The following is a 23010-nucleotide window of genomic DNA, read 5'->3' as shown; positions in this document are numbered from 1 at the left end:
ATAACTTTTTTGGACAACTGTTCCTTCTTTTTTTGGATATTGTGTAGTTGGACTGATTATTTTTGCAATATTATTCATGTTTTTGCTATTTTGTCAGGATGCGTAACCATAGCAACAGGCTGGTTTACAACAGCCTTATAAACATTGGAGAAGCTGAAAATGAGGCGACGAGAGAGAGGAGGAAATTAATTTATTTAATTTTACTTTTGGATTAATAAAGTATTTTTGTATTGAATTGAATCGTCTTTGTTCAAGGAATGGTTGCAAGAAAATGGTTACATGGCTAACTGGGCAATGTCTTGGGATCATGAAGTCAAATCAAACAACCATCTGATGCAACTCTACACTTTAAGTGAGCACCGAGTGGATTATTCCTCACACTCCATGTGTTTCTGGTATGAAACAAAGCATGAATATCTTCATCCCACTGTTTAGTATAGCAGGTTATCAGTGATGCTGTGGGCCCGTTCCTCATAGAGCGCGTGGAATCATCAATTCTCTTAATAACAACCAATTATTATTTTTTTATAGGTTTTATTTTGACACCGGAGCCTTCGTTAGCAGCTGGAGAAAAGTAGAGAAAAAAGAGAAGAGGAAGAGATGCAAACTGAACGCAGGAAAGCTGCATCGAGGATTGGATTGTAAATAAATATCTGGTAGCGAGATGACAAAAATGGGTTGTAACTGGATCCAAAACATGCAGCCAAATCAACATGAAATGGTTCACCAGACACAAAATGAATTCCAGTCTCCAGATTTAAATCTGTTGAGCTGAAGAGACCAAAAGAGAAGAATTAAGGATTATCTAGAGCGATTCTGCAAAACAAAGCATTTTTCATCTTGTTTCTAGTGCAAACATCTTAACACACTTGAAATAAGACATTAACTTACGTGTAACTTTTCAGCAAGATAGAAGGTTGTTTTATGTAAACAATTCCTGAATATTGAGAAAAATGTACTAATCCCACTGGCAGATTATTTAACTCATAACATGTAAAAATGTTTTGTTATAAGTGAAATGACTTGATAGGAGAGCTGTACATTTTTAAGGAATTATTTTTGTAAAATAAGCTCTTATATCTTGTTGAAAAGTTATTTTTTACTTATTTGAAGTGTACTCAGATATTTGCACTAGAAACTAGATAAAAAAATGTTTTGTGTTTTTTGCAGTGAAGAAAAATAGTTAAAGATCTGCTTCTCTCTTTGCTCCAACTTTGTGAGAATGTTATGAAAATGGTGCCGTTTTTAATCAGACATAAATTTCAAAGTTAAAATATAAATATCTTTGCAGATGTTTTTTTGGCACCATAAAGTTTTGAAAGCCAGACTATCACATGTAAATACAAAAATCCAAACGAAGAGTTCAGATGAAGGGTGAAATGAATCCCCAATTAAAACACAGTTCAACACTTTAAGGTCAGCTGTTCTGTTTGTGGTCAGATCTGTTAAAGTTCTTCACTGCAATGTTCAAAAATGGATTGTGGGTTTTTTTCTGCTGTATTTTGAGATCAGCTGATCATCACAGACTTCAGGGAAAAAAAACGGAGCAGATTCAAAAGCTTGTTACTTTAAAAGGCCAAAACTGCGGCCTTCCAAATAATCTAAACACTTTCAGTTTTGTTATTTATAGGAACTTATTAGGCAGTTCTGGTATGACTGGACCGGCCCTTTTTTTAACATCACCTCGACTCTTCTGATGAAAACAATCTAGAAAACAAACTTTACGTCATGACATCAACAGAAGCATATTGATCTGTTAAATATTGGTATTCTGCTTTGCAAAAGTAACTTTGGATATAATCCAACGTAAGAAAAACCGTGTCTTCAGTCAGAGGCTTCTTCAAATTCACTGGAATACAGACAACTACAGGAGATCTTTCTTGCTGACAGCCATCGCAGATTACAATAACTCTGAAGAATCATCAAGTTTCAGTAATAATATATATAAAACAAAAAAATAAAGAGATAAAGCTAATTCAAACCACAACAGAATGACACAGATAACCAGTAAAGTCTTTTGAGTTACAGCAACATTTAGTTTCCATTTGGAATCAAGAAAGTACTTTTGAATTTGAAGTATTGTAGTTTTTTAAGGTTGATCAAACGACACTTTAAGTCTTTAAAACAAACAAACAAGCAAGCAGATGAACAAAGAACCTACAAAATGCAGTGAAATATCTTTTTATTTTCGCACTGACTTGTTGAATCAGACGCCATCTTAAACGTGTGCGGTGCGCAGTCACATATTTAGTGCTTACATGATGCAGAAAAGTAGTTTGGCACTAGTTTTGGTTTGATATAAACCAAACCTATGATTTGTTGTTTGTTTAAGCCCTCAGTCATGCTGCCCTGAGCAGAGAACCATGTTACCTACAGCTCTGGAAAAAATTAAGAAACCACTTGATAGAATCAGTTTCTCCGATTTTACTCTTTGTAGGTATGTTTGAGAAAATAAACATTGTTCTTTTATTCTATGAACTACTGACAACATGTCTGAAATTGGAAGCAAAAAAAAATTTTATTTGCAGAAAATGGGAAATGATCAAAATAATAAAAAAGATGCAGTGCTTTCAGACCTCAAATAATGCAAAGAAAACACATTTATATTCATTTAGAAACAACAGTACTAATATTTTAACTCGGAAATGAACATTTGGTGGAATAACCAGGAAGTTTTCAACGGGATTCAGTGCAGCGGGCTCAGAGCTTTATGTCCCAAATCTCCCCTGTTTATAAGCAACGCACAGAAGAAGCATTTTCAAAGTTACTGAGAAATTTTTGTTGTATTTAGACAACAAGCAGTAACAGTTGGCTTCAAGTCGAAAGCATTCTTTAAATGTAATTTCCGTGTATCATGGGATTTTAAAATGAAAAAATACAAACTGAGTGACTGTTCTTAGCATTTCCTGTTTTGCTATGTAAGAGAGCTTAATGAAGCAGACTGATTATGCCTGAGCTGTGCATGATATTTAATACAAGAAGTGCTCGTCTTTTACTAAAATTACCCTACGATCTTGTCTTTAAAGATTTAAAATGTGAGTAAATGTCTGAACTTCTTTCTCTCATCACTCTGATGATGAAACGCCACAGCAGGGAGCTTCTTGCATGTCAACGTCAGACTCTGTCTCTGACCACAGACCACATTTTGCCAGCGACAAACCCTGAGTAGCTTCACACATCAAACAGACCAGCATCTTTTGGGGAAAAGAATTTAAAGGTGTCAAACACCAGGTCAGCTGGATTCGAAGACGGCTCCTCAGATTATTTAAAAGGTTTCAGAGTAAAAGCTGCAGTTGGACAATCGTGGCTTTGTTTCCAACAATGTCCAAGTAAAAACAAAACCTGTTTAGGGTTTCTTTAACCTGTTGCCTGGCAGCCAACCTCAGTTTCCTGCAACAACAACCACAACTAGTTTTGCTTTCAACAAATGTATGTGAAGATGCCAAACAGGCGTTTACTGCTGACCTGCATCATCTAATGATATTTATCAAACTATGTCAGAGTTCGCTATTCATACTTTTTTCAACAGTGGTTGTAAAAAGCAGTAGTAAATGTCATGATTTCATATAATTAGCTTTAAAAATGCTTTTTAAATCTCTTTACAAGTTACGACTTGAAACTAAACTTTTTCAAAGTAAGTTTTTTAGGTCATTAATAATAATGACCTTAATTTCCACTTATTAACCTCCTAATCCTCCTGCCTGCTTATTTTATTACTGCTGTGAAACTGCAACCCCCCACTTAATTTTGGTCTTTTGTCACATTTAAATGTTTCAGATCATCAAACAAACATAACTTGACGAATTACGAAACTCTTTTTTTCTAAAGGTTAGAAAAAGTTTTTCAAACCTGTCCCTAATTGAGAAGGTAATTCCCCTCCAAACCTATAGTAGTGTTTTACTAAACCTTAGATGAATTTTGGCCAATTATTTTTTAGAGTTACTTTATAATTCACCCACATCAGAGGATTTTCAAGCATGAACAAATTTAAGGTTATATCCAAAGCGTCTCAATTGGGTTTCTGTATAAACCTTGACAAGGCTGATTTGAAACGTGTGAACTGTCATTTTTGAGCCGTTCTGGACTGAACTTGCTGTTGCAGCTCCAGACTTTCACACTACCACAAAGTCTGGCGGTGGGTCTGATGCTTCTTTTTCTAATGGTTTTATACCAGGACACACACACCTCAAATAGTTCAGATTTTTTCTCGTCAGTTTACAGAATATTATCATAATGGTTTCAGGAATCAGCCTCTGCTCTTTGGTCAGTTAGTAACTCTCCCATTGATGGTATTTTTGCCAGTCTCTCTTTTGTTGATGAATCAGGAACACTGACTCTAAAGGTGATAAACTCGGTTCGATTACGGTTCAAAATTGAAACAATTATATTTTCAGCTGGTGTGGTTCACTTTCACACTCCCTTTGAAAGAGCTATTCCCCTCTTCGCCTGTGGTGGCGCTGCACCAAAAATCACTCAAGGAAACAACATAAAAACCTCTCAAGAAAACATAAGCAAAACTTCATGATAGTTTTTTTTCCCTTCACAAAATGTAAACAACAATAGAGTTAGATTTTAGCGGTGTAGGATTTCTATTTTGTGTTGACTTAAAAAAACAAAAAACAACAAAAAAAAAACAGGAGCCATCTAATCATCTAGACACAAGCATTTGTTTTGGGTGTATTTACCCAGAATGCCCTGCGCCAGAAAGTTCGGTCCGTTTTAGGGAAGTGTGAATGTGCAATCACACCAAAAATAAAAAATAAAAATCTCTGACGCATTTCTACTTCATATGTGGATACAAGTGGACCGGAAACCACCTGAAAGCAGGAAGCGGACGGTAGCGCAGGGCATTCTGGGTAAATAAAACCAAAATAAACACGAGAACGCTGGCATCGAGGGCTAGTGGGAGAAATGTCTCGTCGTATTTTAGCAAAGATAAGAGAGAAATCCTACAACAGCTACAATCTGATGCTTGATCTGATGCATTTTCTGAAGATGGAAGTTGCGCTCCTGTCTTCTTCTGAGGTTCTCATGTCGCTTCAGTGGCTTTTGGTGCAGCGCCACCACAGGCGAGGGGAAGAACATGTTTTTCAATTAGCTTGGATTGTTTGACGCAGTGTAGAGTGAAAGCAAACCTTCCCAGCTGAAAATGTAACAAATGCTGCACATCTTGTCCTCAATTGAACCCAGCCTACCAGACTATTAAGTGTGAAAACACCCATTAACTTTGATTCTCATATATTCTTTAGCTAAGGGCACATTTTACAGATCAACAGATGGGTTGTATTTGAGTGAATTTTCTTCAGATCTGGCAGTGGTCAGCCGTTGAGGTGTAAACCGAAACAAAATATTGTGGTTAATTGGAGTTCAATAAGGAGTTAATTTCCTTATTAAACGAAAGAGGGGACATTAGCAGCATTTTTTTTTTACCGTAGCACCGTAATTTCAGAGCACACTTGAATAAGTCTCATCCACTGACTTAAATATGAACTTTTAATGAAATAGAATTACTTTTAATGATTGCTATCTTCATCTTCCTGCTACTAAAACCACTAAAGTTGTCTTCTTCAGTATCAGAGTCGATCAGCCTCATAGACACTTCCTCAGTCTCTCTTTCATTGTCACTCTTATCGTGTATAAAGATAGTTTTTGAGCTTGTGCTGTCCTCTTCATGACACTCGAGTCCAGCTTTTGGAAACCCATTGGTAAAAATCGATATTTTATCATCGTCTAAGTCGCAGTTTTCAAAGCGGCTTGTAGTCCAGAAATTATGGTACAAAAAATGTTCTTTCAAACTCCTTTTTGCTCAGGTTATATTTGGCGGATATTCAGATTTATTTCTTGTTCTGAAACTTTTAGGTGTTAAACATTGTGACAGGTTTTAACCTTTTATGGTTAACAAATAAGGAAATGATGAAACAGGATCCTATGTCTCCTGTTAGAATTGGGCAGATATAATAAAGCGTTTCCTTTAAAGGTTTTGGTAATTGTTGACCAGAAACTGAGGAACAAACTGTTTCGACACATGAGACAGACTCACATCGTAAAACCGGCTGTTAGCAAAGCATAAGAGTTTAATTTGTGTTGCTTTTGTAAAACATTTGAAGAAAATTTAACTTGAACATGAAGGTTCACCTGCTGAAATTAAATAAAAGAAATTAGAGTTAATGAAGAGATAATTTGTCTAAACATTGGTTTTTAAAGTTCTGATAATTTATTAATCTTCATTTGTGAGTTGTTATAACTTAATACTGTCAAACCAAATAATTATTTCTCATTATGCAAGAAAACTGACCTCCCCCAATTAAGCAGGGACACATTTTCTAAACTTTTCTAAAATAACACTATCAAGTTATTTTTAATTAGAAAAATATTTTTTAATTTGAGGTCTTCCAAAGATAATCAAAAATATCAGAGGAAACATGAAAAAAGCTGATTTTCAGAAGGGTCTTTAAAGGTAAATACTTTTCCGCTGCACATTTAGAGTAATTTAAAGAGGCTCTTTGTTTAATAACAAAGTATGTTTTTTCTAAATTAATGCCCCTTTTACATTGTTTTATTGTATTTTATGTCTGATTCATTTCCAACAGAAACAAACTTCTCAAGGAAGGAAAGAAAATAATTTTAATTCTAAATTTGTCAGAGGTCTAAACTGTAATTTAATTTAATTTGCAGTTAAAGATGAGCAGATATTACTAATATATCAATACAAGTCTTATTTTTATTCTATTAACTGAAGTCTGAAAGCTAGATTTGGTTTTATTCACTTTTTTAGGAACTGTAGTTAACTTACATGGATGAACCATTAAATTTATGGGAGTTATGTGCAACATCAAATCTCATGTGAAGCAGTTTGATAACCTGAGGTTGTTTTTTTTAAATCCAGGACATGTAAAACCAGGAAGAAACACCTGGATGACTAAATTTCTGTGTTTCAGGCGAAGTACCACTGGCAGAGTCAGAATGTCAAGCAGAGCGGCGTGGACGACATGGTCCTGCTGTCCAAGATCACAGAGGACGCCATCGTGGAAAACCTCAAGAAGAGATACATGGACGATTACATTTTTGTATCCTGCAAGCGGTCAGATAATTACCAGATTATCAAGGTTTTAACTTTACTAAATGAAGCTTAGAGAAGTTAAACGACTCATCAGATTGATTATTATTTAGTAGAAATAAACTTGGATTCGATGCATCACTCTGCTCTCAAGCATAAACAGCCCAACGTTTAAACATATATGGTCATAAAAACAAGAGATTCGCTCTTCCTCCTTACTGTCAGCAGAGACTCACTTCCGTCTTCTCAAAGCACAGCTAAACCGTATAATAACAATGAAAAAGCAACCAAAAGAAATGTCAAACTTTATTCACGTTTAGACAATAATTTATATGATTTGTATCTATTATTTATAATTATGGATAATAGTTTAAGTCTCAGGTAAAAGCTGTTTTGATTAGGTTTTCTTTTTAGCCTGACAGGACGGATTTAAACATTTTTAGAAACAGTTTTCATGTCTGCGTGTTTAAGATTTTACTCCTTTTGCTTAACTAACCATGCTGTTGGGAAATCAACAAGGCTGTTTCCTCAAAGTCTATGATGAAGCTTCTTTTCTAAGAGTAAAAAAACTTTTTTTTGTCTCAATTTGATGCCATTCGCCACTTAAACACTAAGTTTTATCAAAGCTGAGGATCTAAAATTAGTTTAGCTCATTTACATGAAATACAAACACTCAGGCATCTGCCTCTGCTACTAAATCAATCGTCGGTTTCACTTCGAAGGCAGAGAGTTGGGGTATATTTGTTTATTCCTCGACAGGTTTGATGTCTGGACTTTTTTAGCTACCAGGAAGCGAGTTGATTTTATGGCCTGTTATGGTCAGAGCTGCAAGCGTTCCGGAAACACTGAGATCATCCAAGAATGACGGCATGACTTCACTTCATGGTTTCCCCCACCTACAGGCGGGCAGCTGTGGGCCCACAGCCTGTCAGCTGACTGCAAGCATCCATGTTTCTGTAAAACACATGAGATTCAAATCACACGTTAGATCACTTTAGATGTGCATTTAAAACTCAGTAAACTGTAAAAAAAAGAAAGAAAAAAGGAATAACGTAAATCAAAAGTTCACATGATCAAAGGAAAAATGCACAGATCTGATATTAACATCTGTATCAGTGTCGATTCAGTCTAATTGTGTGCTTTATTTATGTTACATCATATTTATTAGACATCCTTGCTGAATCATTTGAAAGAAAGTTTGTTGCAGTTTATTTTTTACAAATTTGACCAAAGTAGTCGACTTGTTGTTTTTGTCTTTCAGTTTCCTTATTATTTATTTTATATTGCCTCTTGTAGTCCTAATTGCACTGACAGAATAAATTAAATTTGAATTGTTTTTGCATATTTGACCAAGATTTTGAAGCTATTGGTGCATTGGTACTGGTGCAGAGTTAGAAAATACATTTAAGTTTTAAGTAATTCAGCACAGTTTATCTGAATCGGATTGGTATCAGCTGACACTGAAAGTGGATCGGTGCTTCTCTAATTCACATTTCTTCCACATGCATGAGAAAAAATAAACAGAAGCGACTTGTTTTTGTTGCAAGAGTTAATTATGCTGACATTATTCACAGAAATACGTCTAACTGTCCAGTTTTTTCCCCTGTTATTTTTCATTGCTAAGAATTGACTTGTCCTAATTACCCCCAGATCAATATCTGTAATTTGAAGAGGAAAACGTTTCGGCGATCTGGCTTTGTCTCAGATGTAGTTGCTGACAGTCTGACTAAATATTGTTTTTCTTTTTGACTTTATTGTGTCGCGTCACTCAGCTTGTGTCTCTTGCACATCTCCGATAGTGATCAGATATAAACTGCAGATGCATTTGAGATAAATTTGTTTTACAAACCACAAAATTTTTAGCTGGCAACTTTGACTTACATTGTGCTACTAGACTCTTTTATTTATTTATGGTTTTTTTTTGTTTTTTTTTTACCAAAACAAGAAAATAACAAGATAAAAGTACATTATTGCGTTATTTTTCATATATTCTGACATGTGTAATATTGACTCTCTGTTCAAGTTAGCCTTCTCACTTTATTTGTTTTAGTTATTTTATGTTTTCATATCCATTTTCTTTCTGTTTAGTTTGTGTTTTCAATGTTGTAAAGTGTCTTTGGGTGTTTAGAAAGGCGCTGACAAATAAAATGCATTATTATTATTATTATTATTATTATTATTGTACTTTGCAGCATTAACATTAGAGTGATTATGTTAATTATCTTTTCCTTCAGAGAAGGAAAATGTCAGATAAAATAAAGATATTTTGCATTGTCAGAGTGTAGGTGCAGGACGAAGTGGGAGGATTAAATATTCCACTTTTATTCTGATTCACTCGTACACGAAACCGAAAATATCTGGGTATGTTTGTGACTTTCTTTAAAAGAAAATAACTCAAGGTATATTTAATGTTTTAAAAATAGGACTACGGTTCATTCTGCACCAAGAATTATGCTAGACACAACCGTGATTTTGAGCTTTCCTTGACTCTGCGCCTCAGACGTACATCGGCCCCGTGTTGATATCGGTGAACCCATTTAAACAGATGCCCTACTTCACTGACAGAGAGATTGAACTCTACCAAGGCGCCGTGAGTGAAGACATCTTCACATGAACTTCTGCAGACCTGTGGTGTTTGTGGTGCAGTTCCTCTTCCTGCAGCTCTTTACCCCAGCTTCTGTCTCTCTGCAGGCCCAGTATGAAAACCCGCCACACATCTACGCCTTGGCAGACAACATGTACAGAAACATGATGATCGACGGCGAGAATCAGTGCGTTATCATCAGGTGAAAACCCAAGTTTTCTCAAACTGCTATCTTTTTTAATGTCAATTCCTCTTTTCTGTTAAATTAAGTAAGTAAAACTGACTTCATTTAGCAGCTTTCAAGACTTTAAATCAAAAAACCTGGTAAAAAGTTTTAAATAATTTGGAATAAATCAGGTTTTTGCAGCTTTTTAAAGCTGATTCCCATCTGTTTAAGCAATTAAAATAGCTGAGAAGACATAAAATGTAGCATTTATTGGTAAAAGCATCAATTTATTACCAAAAGTAATACTTTGGTGAAAACACAAAGCAAGGTTCCTGGTTGTAGATGTAGCAGAGACGGCTAAAGCAGCAAAGAAATAATCCAACATTAAAGGATTTCAAGTATTTTCTTCATTTAGGTAAATTATTTTTTTCCATGCAGTTTTTTATATTTAAAAATGTGGCTGAGGCTTTAAGAGGTCTCTGATATATTGTCTGCATGGTAGTGATAAAAATTATATTAAATGCCTAAAATGCTTGAATTTGACAAAGAAAGATATTTTGAAAGAATAGTGGCCCCAGTACACAACCTAGAGGTACGCCATGGGGAGATGAGCTAAAATATGACCTGCAATTTTAGATAATTACAGGAAAAGACTAACCAGATGAATCTGAAATTCACTCATTAAATGTCAAAGAAGGTATAAACTTTAAACTGACTGATTCAGATGACTTTAATAAAAGTAAATGAGATGAATAACTTAAAAGTTGTGATTTTGTTCTAGCGGGGAGAGCGGGGCTGGAAAGACGGTGGCTGCCAAATACATCATGGGTTACATTTCCAAAGTGTCTGGAGGTGGATCCAAAGTGCAGGTAGAAACAGGAACAAACAACGTGTTTTATTTTTGATTCAAATTAAATCTGAGTAATTTTTTCTAAATAACCGGTGATTATGCGTCACAGCACGTAAAAGACATCATCCTACAGTCCAATCCTCTGCTGGAGGCGTTTGGAAATGCCAAGACGGTCCGAAACAACAACTCCAGTCGTTTTGTAAGTGAGCTTTTATTTCTCAAACATCACCTGACACAAGACGAGCCAGGAAGTCACATGTATTTCCTCACATTTCTTCAAAAATATTTAATGCTTCAAAACTGTTCCAGTCTGATTAGTTTTTATTATTCTAATACATTCTGCTTTATGTGGTCTTTTTATATTTACAGAACACATTTTGTATATTATTTATAATATTTTATTTTGTTTCATTTATTTGCATGTTTTTATTAAAAAAATTATTTTTATTAAAAAAAATTAACAATTGTATTTTTTATGTGAAAGAAACTGTAAAAACGTTTTAAAGTTTTTAAAGTTAGTTTTTGTGCAAAATACAGAGACTTTCAAAACAACACAAGTAATGCTGGTTCATTTAGCTTTAGCATTAGTTTTAGCTTTACGCAGAACATTAATTGGGTTAATGCCTGCAGAACGTAGCCTGGCTTCAAACATACCAAACTAACACCAGATTGATCTTGACTCGGTTTCATTTATGTAATTCCCTGAAATACATGTGGAGCTGCTGCACAAACTATATTTATTTAAGCCTGGAATGCCAGTTCTTATGATTTCTGGTTACAAAACGCTAAAAATCCTTGTCTCCAACACAGACAGTAACACAAAACCCACTCGACTTGACTCACTTCTTTCTCACCACTAATGGTAATTCGCTAATTTCACACCATTAAACCACATCAACTTCCACATGTGCAGCTTTAGCTTGTGAAATTTCCTGTAAGCCTCAGTGAAGCATCATAAAGTCTGTTTATGGGTCACTGCAGCCTCATGCATGCACTTAACGTTCTCGCTCATAATATAAAAAAAAAAATACATGCAGATTTCTGTTTCTGCTGCAGAGCTTGGTGCATTTCCGGTCCCAGTGACACAAAACAATATGTGTGGTGGTGCAAATGTGACGACTGATTTTGTGTTTACCAGGGAAAATACTTTGAGATTCAGTTCAGCAGAGGTGGGGAACCAGATGGTGGCAAAATCTCTAACTTCCTGCTGGAGAAGTCGAGGGTGGTGAGCCAGAATGAGAGTGAGAGGAACTTCCACATTTACTACCAGGTCAGAGGCGAAAGAGCACAGCGCAAAACAGCAGCCGATTTAAACCCTGATAATATATTTGCAACAAAGAACAAGTTACATGTTTGACCGTTTTCCTGCACCGTCTGCTTCCAGTTGATAGAGGGCGCCAACGCACAGCAGAAAGAAGGCCTGGGCCTCATGACTCCAGACTACTACTACTACCTCAACCAGTCTGGGACCTACAAGGTTGACGGGACCAATGACAGCAAAGACTTCTCTGAGACGATGGTATTTACTCATGAAAACCACAAACATATCTGGTTAAAGGTGTCACTTCACTGAAGACAAAAATAACGAGCAGAAACTGTGCAGAGTCCTTTTAACAAACACTCACAGATCATATAACGTGTCCCCGCAATAACACAACATTTAAATATACCCAACCTGAAGTTAAAGTATTATTCTAATGAGAAGTGGTTCTGTTTTATAAATGCTACTGGCCATGAACAAGTGGAGGGCGTTTTGAGTTATTTACAAATTCCTAAAGTCTGGATTGTAAGTTTTCCAATAATGTCAAAAACATGAAAATACAAAAGCAAGTTCTTCACTACAAGTGTTATTTCCATCAATGTCATTTCAGGGCTATTTTTGACTTAAAATTAAATAAAAATAGATTTAAGTTTGTGGCAGAAACAAAAATTATCTTCCGCACCATTACATATAAAAAGTATTCACCCATTTCTATCAATTGTATTTGACGGAAGAGGATTAAGGCCACTAAACAAAACAAACAAACAAACAAAAACAAAAAAAAAGAATTCTGACTTTAATCTCAGAATTATGAGATTAAAGTCTAAATAATATTTTCCAGGTCCCTAATCCTCTTCTGTAGTATTTATCTATTGTATTTATTCACCAATAAATCATTTTTAATTAAATAAAAATAATAATAACTGTTGACGTGACCTGGTTTTACGTCACTTACCCATTATTATTTTTAACCACAATCTTTTGGTAAGCTAATTTACATGCAGTGCCTCGCCGACCACTAGGGGGCACCCGCGGACCTCCCGTGGTCCGGGAACCACAGCTTGAGAAAGGCTGCAATAAGAGTAGGATACTTGACTCAGTTAAGGTCAGTGGTCATGTTTCAGGAATTAAAAACACTGGGAAAAAACAACTAAATCTTACTAAATATTTTGGTTTAGTTTCACGTTTAAGTATCTTAGTTCACTTGAAATGAGACAAAAATAACTTAAAAGTAACTTTTCAGCAAGATACAGAAGCTTGTTTTAAGTTAATGATTCCTTAATATTGGTGAGAAAGTAATATCAGTTATAAGTTAAACAATCTGCCATGATCAGAGTAGACAAAACTGTTGTTCTAGGTGACAAAATAAATGTGCAAATTAAAATAATAATAATTGTTTCCCTATAAATGTATGAAAGCACTTTATAAATGAAGTTATTGTTGTTATTTTTAGGATTATTATTATCTGTGTTCACCACTGAGCTGTTGCTCATTTGCAGGAAGCCATGCAGGTTATTGGCATCCCCAGTGACATCCAGGCTCAGGTGCTGCAGATTACAGCAGGTATCCTCCATCTGGGCAACATCAGCTTCATCGAGGCTGGAAACCAGAGCGAGGTGGAAAGCACAGACTGTGAGTATAACACTGAGCTGTTACACGCTCATTAACCAAGGATGGGACGGAGTAACAACGCTCCTCCTCTGAGGGTTATGAGCAAATTAGAGCTCACCGTTGCAAAGGCAGTTCCCAAAGGCTGAATCCCAGCTAATTGTTAAAGTCTGTTCTGCTCAGATAGATAGATAGATAGATAGATAGATAGATAGATAGATAGATAGATAGATAGATAGATAGATAGATAGATAGATAGATNGATAGATAGATAGATAGATAGATAGATAGATAGATAGATAGATAGATAGATAGATAGATAGATAGATAGATAGATAGATAGATAGATAGATCCATTGAATGGTGAATACAGCAAACACACTGGAACTCAGCTTGGGTTGCTAGGCGACGAGTGGAACTCTGCCACTAGGGTTGCTAGGTAACGGGCTGGTCTTTTCTGGAGTTGCATTTAGAGTTGGTTTTGTACCAAAATAAATGAAACACTAACCAACTGTATTAGTTATAGATGTAGAAAAGCTGTTAAAACCAACATGAACAGTAATTTATCGTGTAATGCTAAAGGGGTGAAGGTAAAATAAGTTTATTCCTATACCCACTCCTTTGAACGTGTAAATATACTTTACTGTTCTTTTGTTTTGTTTGCTTTTCTTTTAAATGTATTTTGTTTGTATATCACGTTGTTTATTCTTTTACTACATTGCATTACACATTTTGATACAATATACATAATAATTATATATATATATGTTCGTGCCTCTGCCTTATCTTTGAAGATTGTTTTTTTTTAATAACTGATGTGTTTTGTGGTTGTTTTTGTTTGCGTCAGTGCTTGCCTTTCCTGCCTACCTGCTGGGAATCGACCCCACCAGGCTGCAGGACAAGTTGACGAGTCGAAAGATGGACTCCAAGTGGGGCGGGAAGTCCGAGTCCATCAACGTAACACTCAACCAGGAGCAGGCGACCTACACGCGCGACGCCTTAGCCAAAGCCCTTTACGCACGTCTCTTTGACTACCTTGTAGAGGTTAGCATGTCATGCCGTCCATTTACAGCCACAACAGGCTAAATTAAACACATTTTGGTCAGCAGAGATTAGTTTTATATCCCTCTGACTGCGTTCTGTGTACTTTAGGCCATAAATAAAGCCATCCAGAAACCTTATGAAGAGTTCAGCATCGGTGTGCTCGACATTTATGGCTTTGAGATATTTCAGGTTAGTGCTTTCACAGCTTACAGGTGCATAACATTTATAAACAGGCAATAAAGCATAAAGTGGTGGCTTTATTTAGTGATTTAATATGGATTGTGATGCATTTTCCTCTGCAGAAAAATGGGTTTGAGCAGTTTTGTATAAACTTTGTCAATGAGAAGCTGCAGCAGATCTTTATTGAACTCACTTTAAAGGCTGAGCAGGTAAACACAAAATGTTTTTTTTTAATGTTTTTTTCACTAACCTCAGTTGTCCCAAATCTCCTGATTTATTAAAAATTGCTTTCTTTTGATTTATTTCCTCAGGAGGAATATGTTCAGGAAGGCATTAAATGGACCCCCATCGAGTATTTTAACAACAAGATTGTGTGTGACCTCATTGAAAATAAACTGGTAAGATAAATATTTTCCATAAATGAAAAAATATTGACACCCTTGGTAAAGATGTATAAAAGCCCTAAAAATGTGTTTTATTTGTCTTGCACAATCTCACACATAAGGAATTTGAAACATCCAATCTTTATTTGTAGATTTCCTCTAAAATCAGTGTTACTAAAGCATTTTTATAAAATGTTTTATGTATTTATGTTGCTCGCATAATTCATAGCTTTGCATTACAGCGAGGCCCATTTTAGTTTGTCATTATTCAAAATGGGAAATACAAAAGAGCATATAATTCAACATGTTTAATTCAGTCAAAACAATAATTAAGTTTAAAATAATTGAAACTGAAACAAATTTTAACAACAAAATAAAAACCAAATTATTTTAAGCTTAATCCGGTTTAGAACTGGATTAAGCTTAAAATAAGATGAGTAAGGGTTCTTTTGTTGTTGCTGCGTGGAATAAAACCTGCATTAAATTTCCTCAACATCATTTTCCTAATTATTGCATTGAAAACTGTTGTTTTTTTTTGTTTTGTTTTTTTGTTTAAACATTAGTTTCCCATAGAGTAAAATCCTGTTTTTATAGCAGTTTTATGGAAACCTTTAAACTGGTAAAGTTGTGCGTCCTGCTTGCAGAGCCCTCCTGGCATCATGAGCGTCCTGGACGACGTCTGCGCCACGATGCACGCCAAGGGTGAGGGCGCAGATGGCACGCTGCTGCAGAAGCTGCAAGCCGCTGTGGGAACCCACGAACATTTCAACAGCTGGAACTCTGGATTTGTTATCCATCATTACGCTGGGAAGGTCAGACTCAACTCATCTGGTGCAGAAATTCCAGTTTTTAAGTTGATGTTAATCACACCAGCAGGAACAGTAACGTGGGAATCACAGGTGAAGTTTAATTTCTCCTCAGGTGTCGTATGATATCAACGGATTCTGTGAGAGAAATCGAGATGTCCTCTTCCCTGACCTCATTGAGCTCATGCAAAGCAGTGAATTGTAAGCATTTTGAGCAATAACAAAGCAATTGCAATTCTTCTTGTTAAAATTAATAAAAATCTAATTTCTTGCTTTAGTAACTTCATCCGCAGCTTGTTCCCTGAAAACCTCAACACGGAAAAGAAAGGGCGGCCGACCACAGCCAGCTCAAAGATCAAAGTAAGTCAATATATAAATAAGTAAATACTTAAATTTTCCATTTTTAACGTATTAAAAGCCTGTTGATGCTTCCAACAGAGACAAGCGAATGAGCTCGTGAGCACTCTGATGAAATGCACACCACACTATATCCGCTGTATTAAACCAAATGAGACGAAAAGGCCGAAAGACTGGGAGGAGAGCAGGTCTGCATGCACACTGTGGCGAAGCAGACATCCAGCAGGAGATTATTCCTCGTTAACAGGGATTTCCTGACTGTTTTCAGGGTTAAGCATCAAGTGGAATACCTTGGTCTGAGGGAAAACATTCGTGTGAGAAGAGCTGGATTTGCTTACCGACGACTCTTCACTAAATTTCTGCATAGGTGACTTTTATGATTCGTGTTTAAATGCGTTTGTTCTGAAAGAAAACTGAGATGGTTTTGGGTGCGTTTTGGCTCCAGGTATGCCATCCTTACGGCTGAAACATGGCCGTGTTGGAGGGGACCAGAGCAGCAGGGGGTCCTCCACCTCCTCCGGTCCGTCAACATGGACACAGACCAGTATCAGATGGGACGCACAAAAGTCTTTGTCAAGAACCCAGAATCGGTACTGAGATTTTTGTGTGCAGTTTGTGTTTTGTCATATGTTATTTGGCTTAATGTATGAACAAAAAGAGCTAACTTAGATTCTTAGATTACGTTCACGACAGGTCTTGATGCTCAATTCCAATTTTTTGCAGATTTTATTTATTTTTTTGTTTTTGTTCCTACTCCTAACTAAACCAGACCTCAGTCAGACTTCGGTGTGATCGGTTTATCTCCCCAAAGCGACTTGCATGCACAGAAGAACATCGACGTCACACAAGCAGAGCATTGCTTACCAAAGTAATAATGGATGGAGGCATTTATGGATTGGTTTTAAAGTCTATTCAGAAATGAGAGCTGACATGTCACAATATCATAAAGTCATAAAGGAAGCTAATAAAAAGAAAACACACCTAGTACCAAATGCCTTTTCTTCTAGTCAGAGCCAAGAGTGGTGTCATTGTGATGTAGCATTTAATGACAGACTTTTTTCAAAAGTTTACAATAATAATTTTTAGCCATTATTTACATCCAGATTTACGGCTACTGGTGCAGAATTATGACGCATGGACAACATATGACATGACCATTCAGACTCTAGAGGCTTTGAAAACTATTGGATCTGTTTCAGATTTAGTACATCATATGGAAGTGGCTCAGATGGGATTATTTTTGGGGAAAAGATTTTAATTGGCCATTTAAGGTCAAATATGGGTTGCATTTGGGTCGCATCTGCCTGCTGTGTGAAAGTAACCACTGAATGACACATGAGAGTCAGAACCAGAGAGAAACGTCTTTCCCACCACGGGATTGGGCTGTACCTTTATCCGAGGAGTCAACCTCGTCTTGCTCCCACTAGTCCAATAACCGGGCAAACGTTGCTGTTTTTATGGAGTGCACATTTTCTACTACTTTAGGTTCCTCCTCCGTCTAGATTAGTCAATAAGTTTTTCCCACAGATGATGCTAAGGAATACTAAATTAAAAATGTGTTTTATATTTAACATAATCACATTCCTTTTCTTCTTCAGCTGTTTCTTCTTGAGGAGATGAGAGAAAGGAAGTTTGACACCTTCGCCAGAACCATTCAGAAGGCCTGGAGACGGTACAACGCCAGGAAGAAGTACGAACAGATGAGGGAGGAGGGTGAGCAGCGCCGACAGCATGAGTTTCTCCATACTGCTTTTCACACAGTCTGACTTCTGTTTTTTAAACATGTCCTCATTTCTTCTCGACACGCAGCCTCAGACATCCTGTACAACTCGAAAGAGCGAAGGAAAAACAGCATCAACAGGAACTTTGTTGGCGACTACCTCGGCCTGGAGCAGAGACCCGAGCTGCGGCAGTTCCTGGCGAAGAGGGAGCGCGTCGACTTTGCTGATTCGGTCACAAAGTTCGACCGCAGGTTCAAGGTGCGTGTTACAAATAGGGATTAAAACACAAAAGCTTGTGTTCACACTTATTCTTCCCCTTTCTTGCAATACACAGTTGTCAGTTCTTTTTCTTCTTCTTCTCACACAGTCCATCAAGAGAGACTTGATCTTGACGCCTAAGGGGATCTATCTGATTGGTCTAGAGAAGGTGAAGAAAGGGCCTGAGAAAGGGCAGATTAAGGAGGTGTTGAAACGTAAAATGGAGTTTGCAAACATCACCGGCGTCTCCCTCAGGTAGGCTTCACACTTTTATGATGAATAAATGCAGATGTTTCTGTACCAGAGTTCAAAGATGGCTTTCTTTGAAACAATATTCATGCTAATGTTGCATTTACCAGCAAATTCTTCTGTTTATTTTTTATTTAACCAGAAGACTTATTGAGAAGAAATTCTTATTTATAATACCGACCTGGTGGGGAGATTAAACACCACACTTTTACAGTAAGCAACAAACATTAGCAACACTGTTGAGATCATAAAGCAACAAAAACAATACTGAGACAAAAGAATAGGATAACATTTACATTAAATATATTTATCTGAAAGGTTTCAGATAGCATATTTTTTAGAATATCTTTAAGGTGTTCAGCTTTAATACTGCTGAATAATTTGATACATTATCAGACTTTTTAAGCCTATATTTTATTATCCATTTTTATAATGGACAGTGAATTGCACATTCCAAATCAATATAAAATTTAATTGTTGCAGAAATAGATGTGAGAAAGCAACACAAACTGAGCAAAAGAACTTCTTTGCATCAATGTATTTTTATTTATACCAGTAGTTAATTACTTCTCCTTAGTTAAAAACTCTATAAAGCAAAACGTCTCTGCAGTGCTTTTGTGTTCCCCATTTTGTACAGTTTATTTATATTAGGGTGAAGTTTTGTTTTTGCACACTTAGACTGAGTTTCTGCAACTAAGCCAAAAAAATCTATGTTAGCTGAACAGTGTTGCAACGCTAAGACACTGTTGTTAGCAGTGGTAGCTGTAGCAACCAACCTCATCTGTTTTCTCTAACTGGGCCAACAGAAGGGTAAACTACTGGATTTTGTACAATTTCTCAAGTATTGTAAGTTTAGCACTTTTTTTTCAGATAATTTCTAAACTGCTAATTTGCCTGTCTGTTGTTAAGAAAATAAATTTAAAGTATGTTAGTTTTAAAACTTAACATGTCTTGATTGAAATAGCCTAATTATAGTTTTAAAATCAGTAACTTATTCTGGCCTATTGACCTTTATGTTACCTGTAGTTAAAGCAGATGGTTTGCTAAGATCTTTTGAACTGCCTTTTGTCTGTGTGGGAAAACAATAAGTAGAAGTTCTAGCTTTTCACACTCATCTGTGAAAAGCTGTAAAAACAGCAGGAGTTCCTGGCTTTTGAGAGAGGGTCAGAGATAGCTCCTGGTTGGATGAGCAAATATACGCCTTATTTGAATAAATTAAAGATAAGAATGCATCTTCACTATAAAACTTTCTACACAGAAGTAAAAAATTAGATTTGTTCTCGCAATTCTCCAAAGACGTCTTTGCCTTTCTTTCTTTCTTTCTTTCTTTCTTTCTTTCTTTTTTTTTTTTCTTTCTCGTTCTTATGTCAGGTAAATTAATGTATGTCTGTTGTTCTGCAGTTTCTGTTGTAATTTTATGCGTTGTCTTCTATTGGATTAAACTGGCATTCTGTGACGTCAGCACTCATTGTTGTTTTTGTGTGGCTACACGCGGCCCGCCGGGAGAACCTGGGATCGAAGGAGATCGAGCCAAAGAGTTTCTTTCTTAAGAAATATTATAACCTAAATCTTCTTCAACACTGTTTAGTAAACTGTTAGTTGATTGAAATTCTACATCTGTCAAAGTTTCGGTTACGACCGTTAAGAATTCTTTAACCTTTCTATTCATGCTCTTATTTTGAAGTGAGTGAAAATTGCGCAGCACTTTCCGTTTCCTCTTCTGTTTTTTCTCTCTTATTTCACCCCAATGACTTTACTTATTAAAATCAAAACATGGAAATTAAAACACAATAGACAGTAGAGGGCAAGATATGAACATAAATACAGTATCTAAGGGTGCTACAAAATGTATATTATAAAGTCAAAATTTATTTCGTGCTTGAGGTTTGCAGTCTTTCAAGGGCAATTCAAATTGAAGTTAGCACTTTAGCATTAGCTTCCATGTTGGTGCTTTAATGTTACCAGATTTAATGTTTATGATTAGTTCTTTAATATCGGTGCCACTAACTTTTTAGGCAACAACCCAATACTAGGTATTACAGCAATCAAACTCTTCTCAGAATTGCTGAACAGTATTTTTGCATGTTTCCGCTGGTGTTTTTAGGACTTTATTTTTGGTTCTGTGCTCTAGTCTTTGAGGTCAGAAGGCCTACTTACTACCACTCTAATCTTTTAGCTCACAGATTCTCTCAGCTTCAAGTCCTTGACTGCTCCAAGACATTAATATTGCAGAAAAAAATGACATGTTAGTAAAATAGAAAGATTTGGGACTTCTGGTAAATACTGTTTGCTCATCTTGCATCACTTCTAAATGCACTATCCCACGGCATCAAATGCTGGCTCAGTTTTTTTTACAATGTTGTGTAGGCTCTCATGCAGATATGCTGTGGTTTATTGGGTGCAGCAGATTACTTTATATACTGTACAGAACAAATTGATAGTCAGACTTAAACGCAGAAACTCCTCCTGATATCTGTTTCCACATTTAAACTGAAGCTAAATCTCATCAGAAGTAAGCAGCTAAACAGTCGTTATTTTACAATATACCATAAAAACAGCAATAAATTAAACTGATGAGCACATATGCTGCATAACACCTGCCATCAGTGCTGGAATAAAGCTTCATTTTTTAACTTATTATGTTTCAGTAATAAGAAAAAAGTTGAATACGAATACAGAATAATTTTATATGATGATACATTGATTTCTAATTTGATCTTATGTCTGTTTCTAAGTACTGCTTCCTTTTTCTTTTTTTAATCTTAGGGCAGAGTTTCGAAGCTCACTTTTCCTCTTTTCAGTTCCAGACAAGATGATTTCTTCATTCTGCACGAGGCCCAGTATGACAGTCTGCTGGAGTCCAACTTTAAGACGGAGTTTCTCAGTTTGCTCTCTAAACGCTACGAGGAAGTGACCCAGAGAAAGATGACCATCTCCTTTTCTGACAGGTAGAACAACAGAAAGTGTTCAGAGGCCTGATAAAGCAGAAATAAAAGGATCTGACACAGATTTTCTGTGTTTCAGACTGGAGTTCAAAGTGAAGAAGGAGGGCTGGGGCGGAGGAACCTCCAGGGTTGTAGTTTTTCAAAGAGGTCAAGGAGATTTGGCTCAGCTCAAACCGGGAGGGAAGACTCTCACCATTTCTGTAGGAGACGGTCTGCCCAAGTCCTCCAGTGAGTCAAAACGAATAATTAAAGTATCTCTGCAGCAAACTTTATCATATCGTTCTATGTTCAGATGTTTTAATATGTAATTCTGTCTTTAGAGCCAACCAGGAAGTCTGGTCTAGACGTTCGAGGAGGAGGGAGAAACCACATATCCAACAGAGGTGTGACTCTCCTTAACCTGAATTTATGTTCTCATTTGCATTTACTTTGACATATGTTTTCATTTTGACTTAATTTACTAATACCTGGCACCAGAGCTGAATTCTATTATTCTAACAGCTTTAAGCAGCACGAGTTCTTCAGATTGCACTTCAAATTCATAAAAGTTAGAGCTCAATTTTAAATGGCTCTTAAAGATGCACTGAAAAAGTGCATAAAAAGTTATCCTACTTAAATATATTGCATTAATATGCAATATATTTAAGTATATATTGCATATTACACTTAATTAATTAATTAAGTTAATTAATTAATTAACTTAATTAATTTATTAAGTTTATTAAGTTGTCAGGTTAAACAAATGTAAATAAATTAAGTCTGACAAACTTCACTCAGTTAAAACAATGTTTTTAAACTGGAGCTCCATCTTTTTTTTTCAGTGAAATATAAAAAATATACAAACAAAAATTTGGTATTTTTTTAGTGAGTTAATTTAAAAAGGGAAATTTGTACACTGATTGATAAAGTTCATGTTTTTATTTTTGGTGAATGTATCTCACAACTAATGAGAACTCAAAATTTAACTTAAAAAAACCTTGGGGAAAAAACAAAGATAAAAAAAAGTTTTCTTTTCTCATTTTATGGCCATGGGGAGACAATCATAAAAACTCTCCACATATAAACCACCCTGTAACACTGCAATATGTAATGATGTAATAAAATCGACCTTTGAAATGTAATAAAATACTATTTTATTACAAGGTAATAAAATATTTCCTTGAAATATTTTGCATACTCTAATAAAACTCTAATATGTTTTATTAGAGTATGCAAACTCTAATAAAACATAACGAACATTCTGGTTATGGTTGCTCCTCTCAAAGCAACTAAATGACCAAAATTTCCATTTAAAAGCATATAGGATCTAGAAAATGGTCGTTATTAAAAGTAAAATGATTAAAATTAACTGGTTCCACCAGTATGTGGTGCAGTGACCATTATATCACTGTTTTGGATTGGAGTATGATCAGGAGGATTCAGGCAGAATGAGACCTAAGAATGGAGATTCCTTTCAGTAGGACGGCATTTGGGTCTTTTATATATATATATATATATATATATATATATATATATATATATGTATGTATGTATATATATAT

The 23010-nt window shown here is 35.8% G+C and overlaps 1 protein-coding gene across 1 annotated transcript in view; it reads left to right on the top strand.

The window, feature by feature from the left end:
* The window catches only part of myo1f (myosin IF), a 31309-nt gene that overhangs the window by 3637 nt on the left and 4662 nt on the right, over positions 1–23010 (top strand). The window contains exons 2-25 of the mRNA XM_007550933.2: positions 6939–7067; positions 9558–9647; positions 9749–9843; positions 10589–10676; positions 10767–10856; positions 11796–11927; positions 12042–12176; positions 13418–13550; positions 14374–14570; positions 14679–14759; positions 14873–14959; positions 15062–15148; positions 15778–15945; positions 16055–16140; positions 16218–16299; positions 16378–16484; positions 16565–16663; positions 16742–16886; positions 17895–18009; positions 18106–18275; positions 18385–18530; positions 21326–21472; positions 21549–21697; positions 21790–21852. Coding sequence (XP_007550995.1) covers positions 6939–7067; positions 9558–9647; positions 9749–9843; positions 10589–10676; positions 10767–10856; positions 11796–11927; positions 12042–12176; positions 13418–13550; positions 14374–14570; positions 14679–14759; positions 14873–14959; positions 15062–15148; positions 15778–15945; positions 16055–16140; positions 16218–16299; positions 16378–16484; positions 16565–16663; positions 16742–16886; positions 17895–18009; positions 18106–18275; positions 18385–18530; positions 21326–21472; positions 21549–21697; positions 21790–21852 — 2821 coding nt within the window. The remainder of the gene's footprint in view (positions 1–6938; positions 7068–9557; positions 9648–9748; positions 9844–10588; positions 10677–10766; positions 10857–11795; positions 11928–12041; positions 12177–13417; positions 13551–14373; positions 14571–14678; positions 14760–14872; positions 14960–15061; positions 15149–15777; positions 15946–16054; positions 16141–16217; positions 16300–16377; positions 16485–16564; positions 16664–16741; positions 16887–17894; positions 18010–18105; positions 18276–18384; positions 18531–21325; positions 21473–21548; positions 21698–21789; positions 21853–23010) is intronic.

Source organism: Poecilia formosa, unplaced genomic scaffold (assembly GCF_000485575.1).
Source record: "Poecilia formosa unplaced genomic scaffold, Poecilia_formosa-5.1.2 Scaffold38, whole genome shotgun sequence".
Lineage (NCBI taxonomy): Eukaryota > Metazoa > Chordata > Actinopteri > Cyprinodontiformes > Poeciliidae > Poecilia > Poecilia formosa.
The sequence above is the reverse complement of the archived record's forward strand: the minus strand, read 5'-3'. Positions and strand labels throughout refer to the sequence as shown.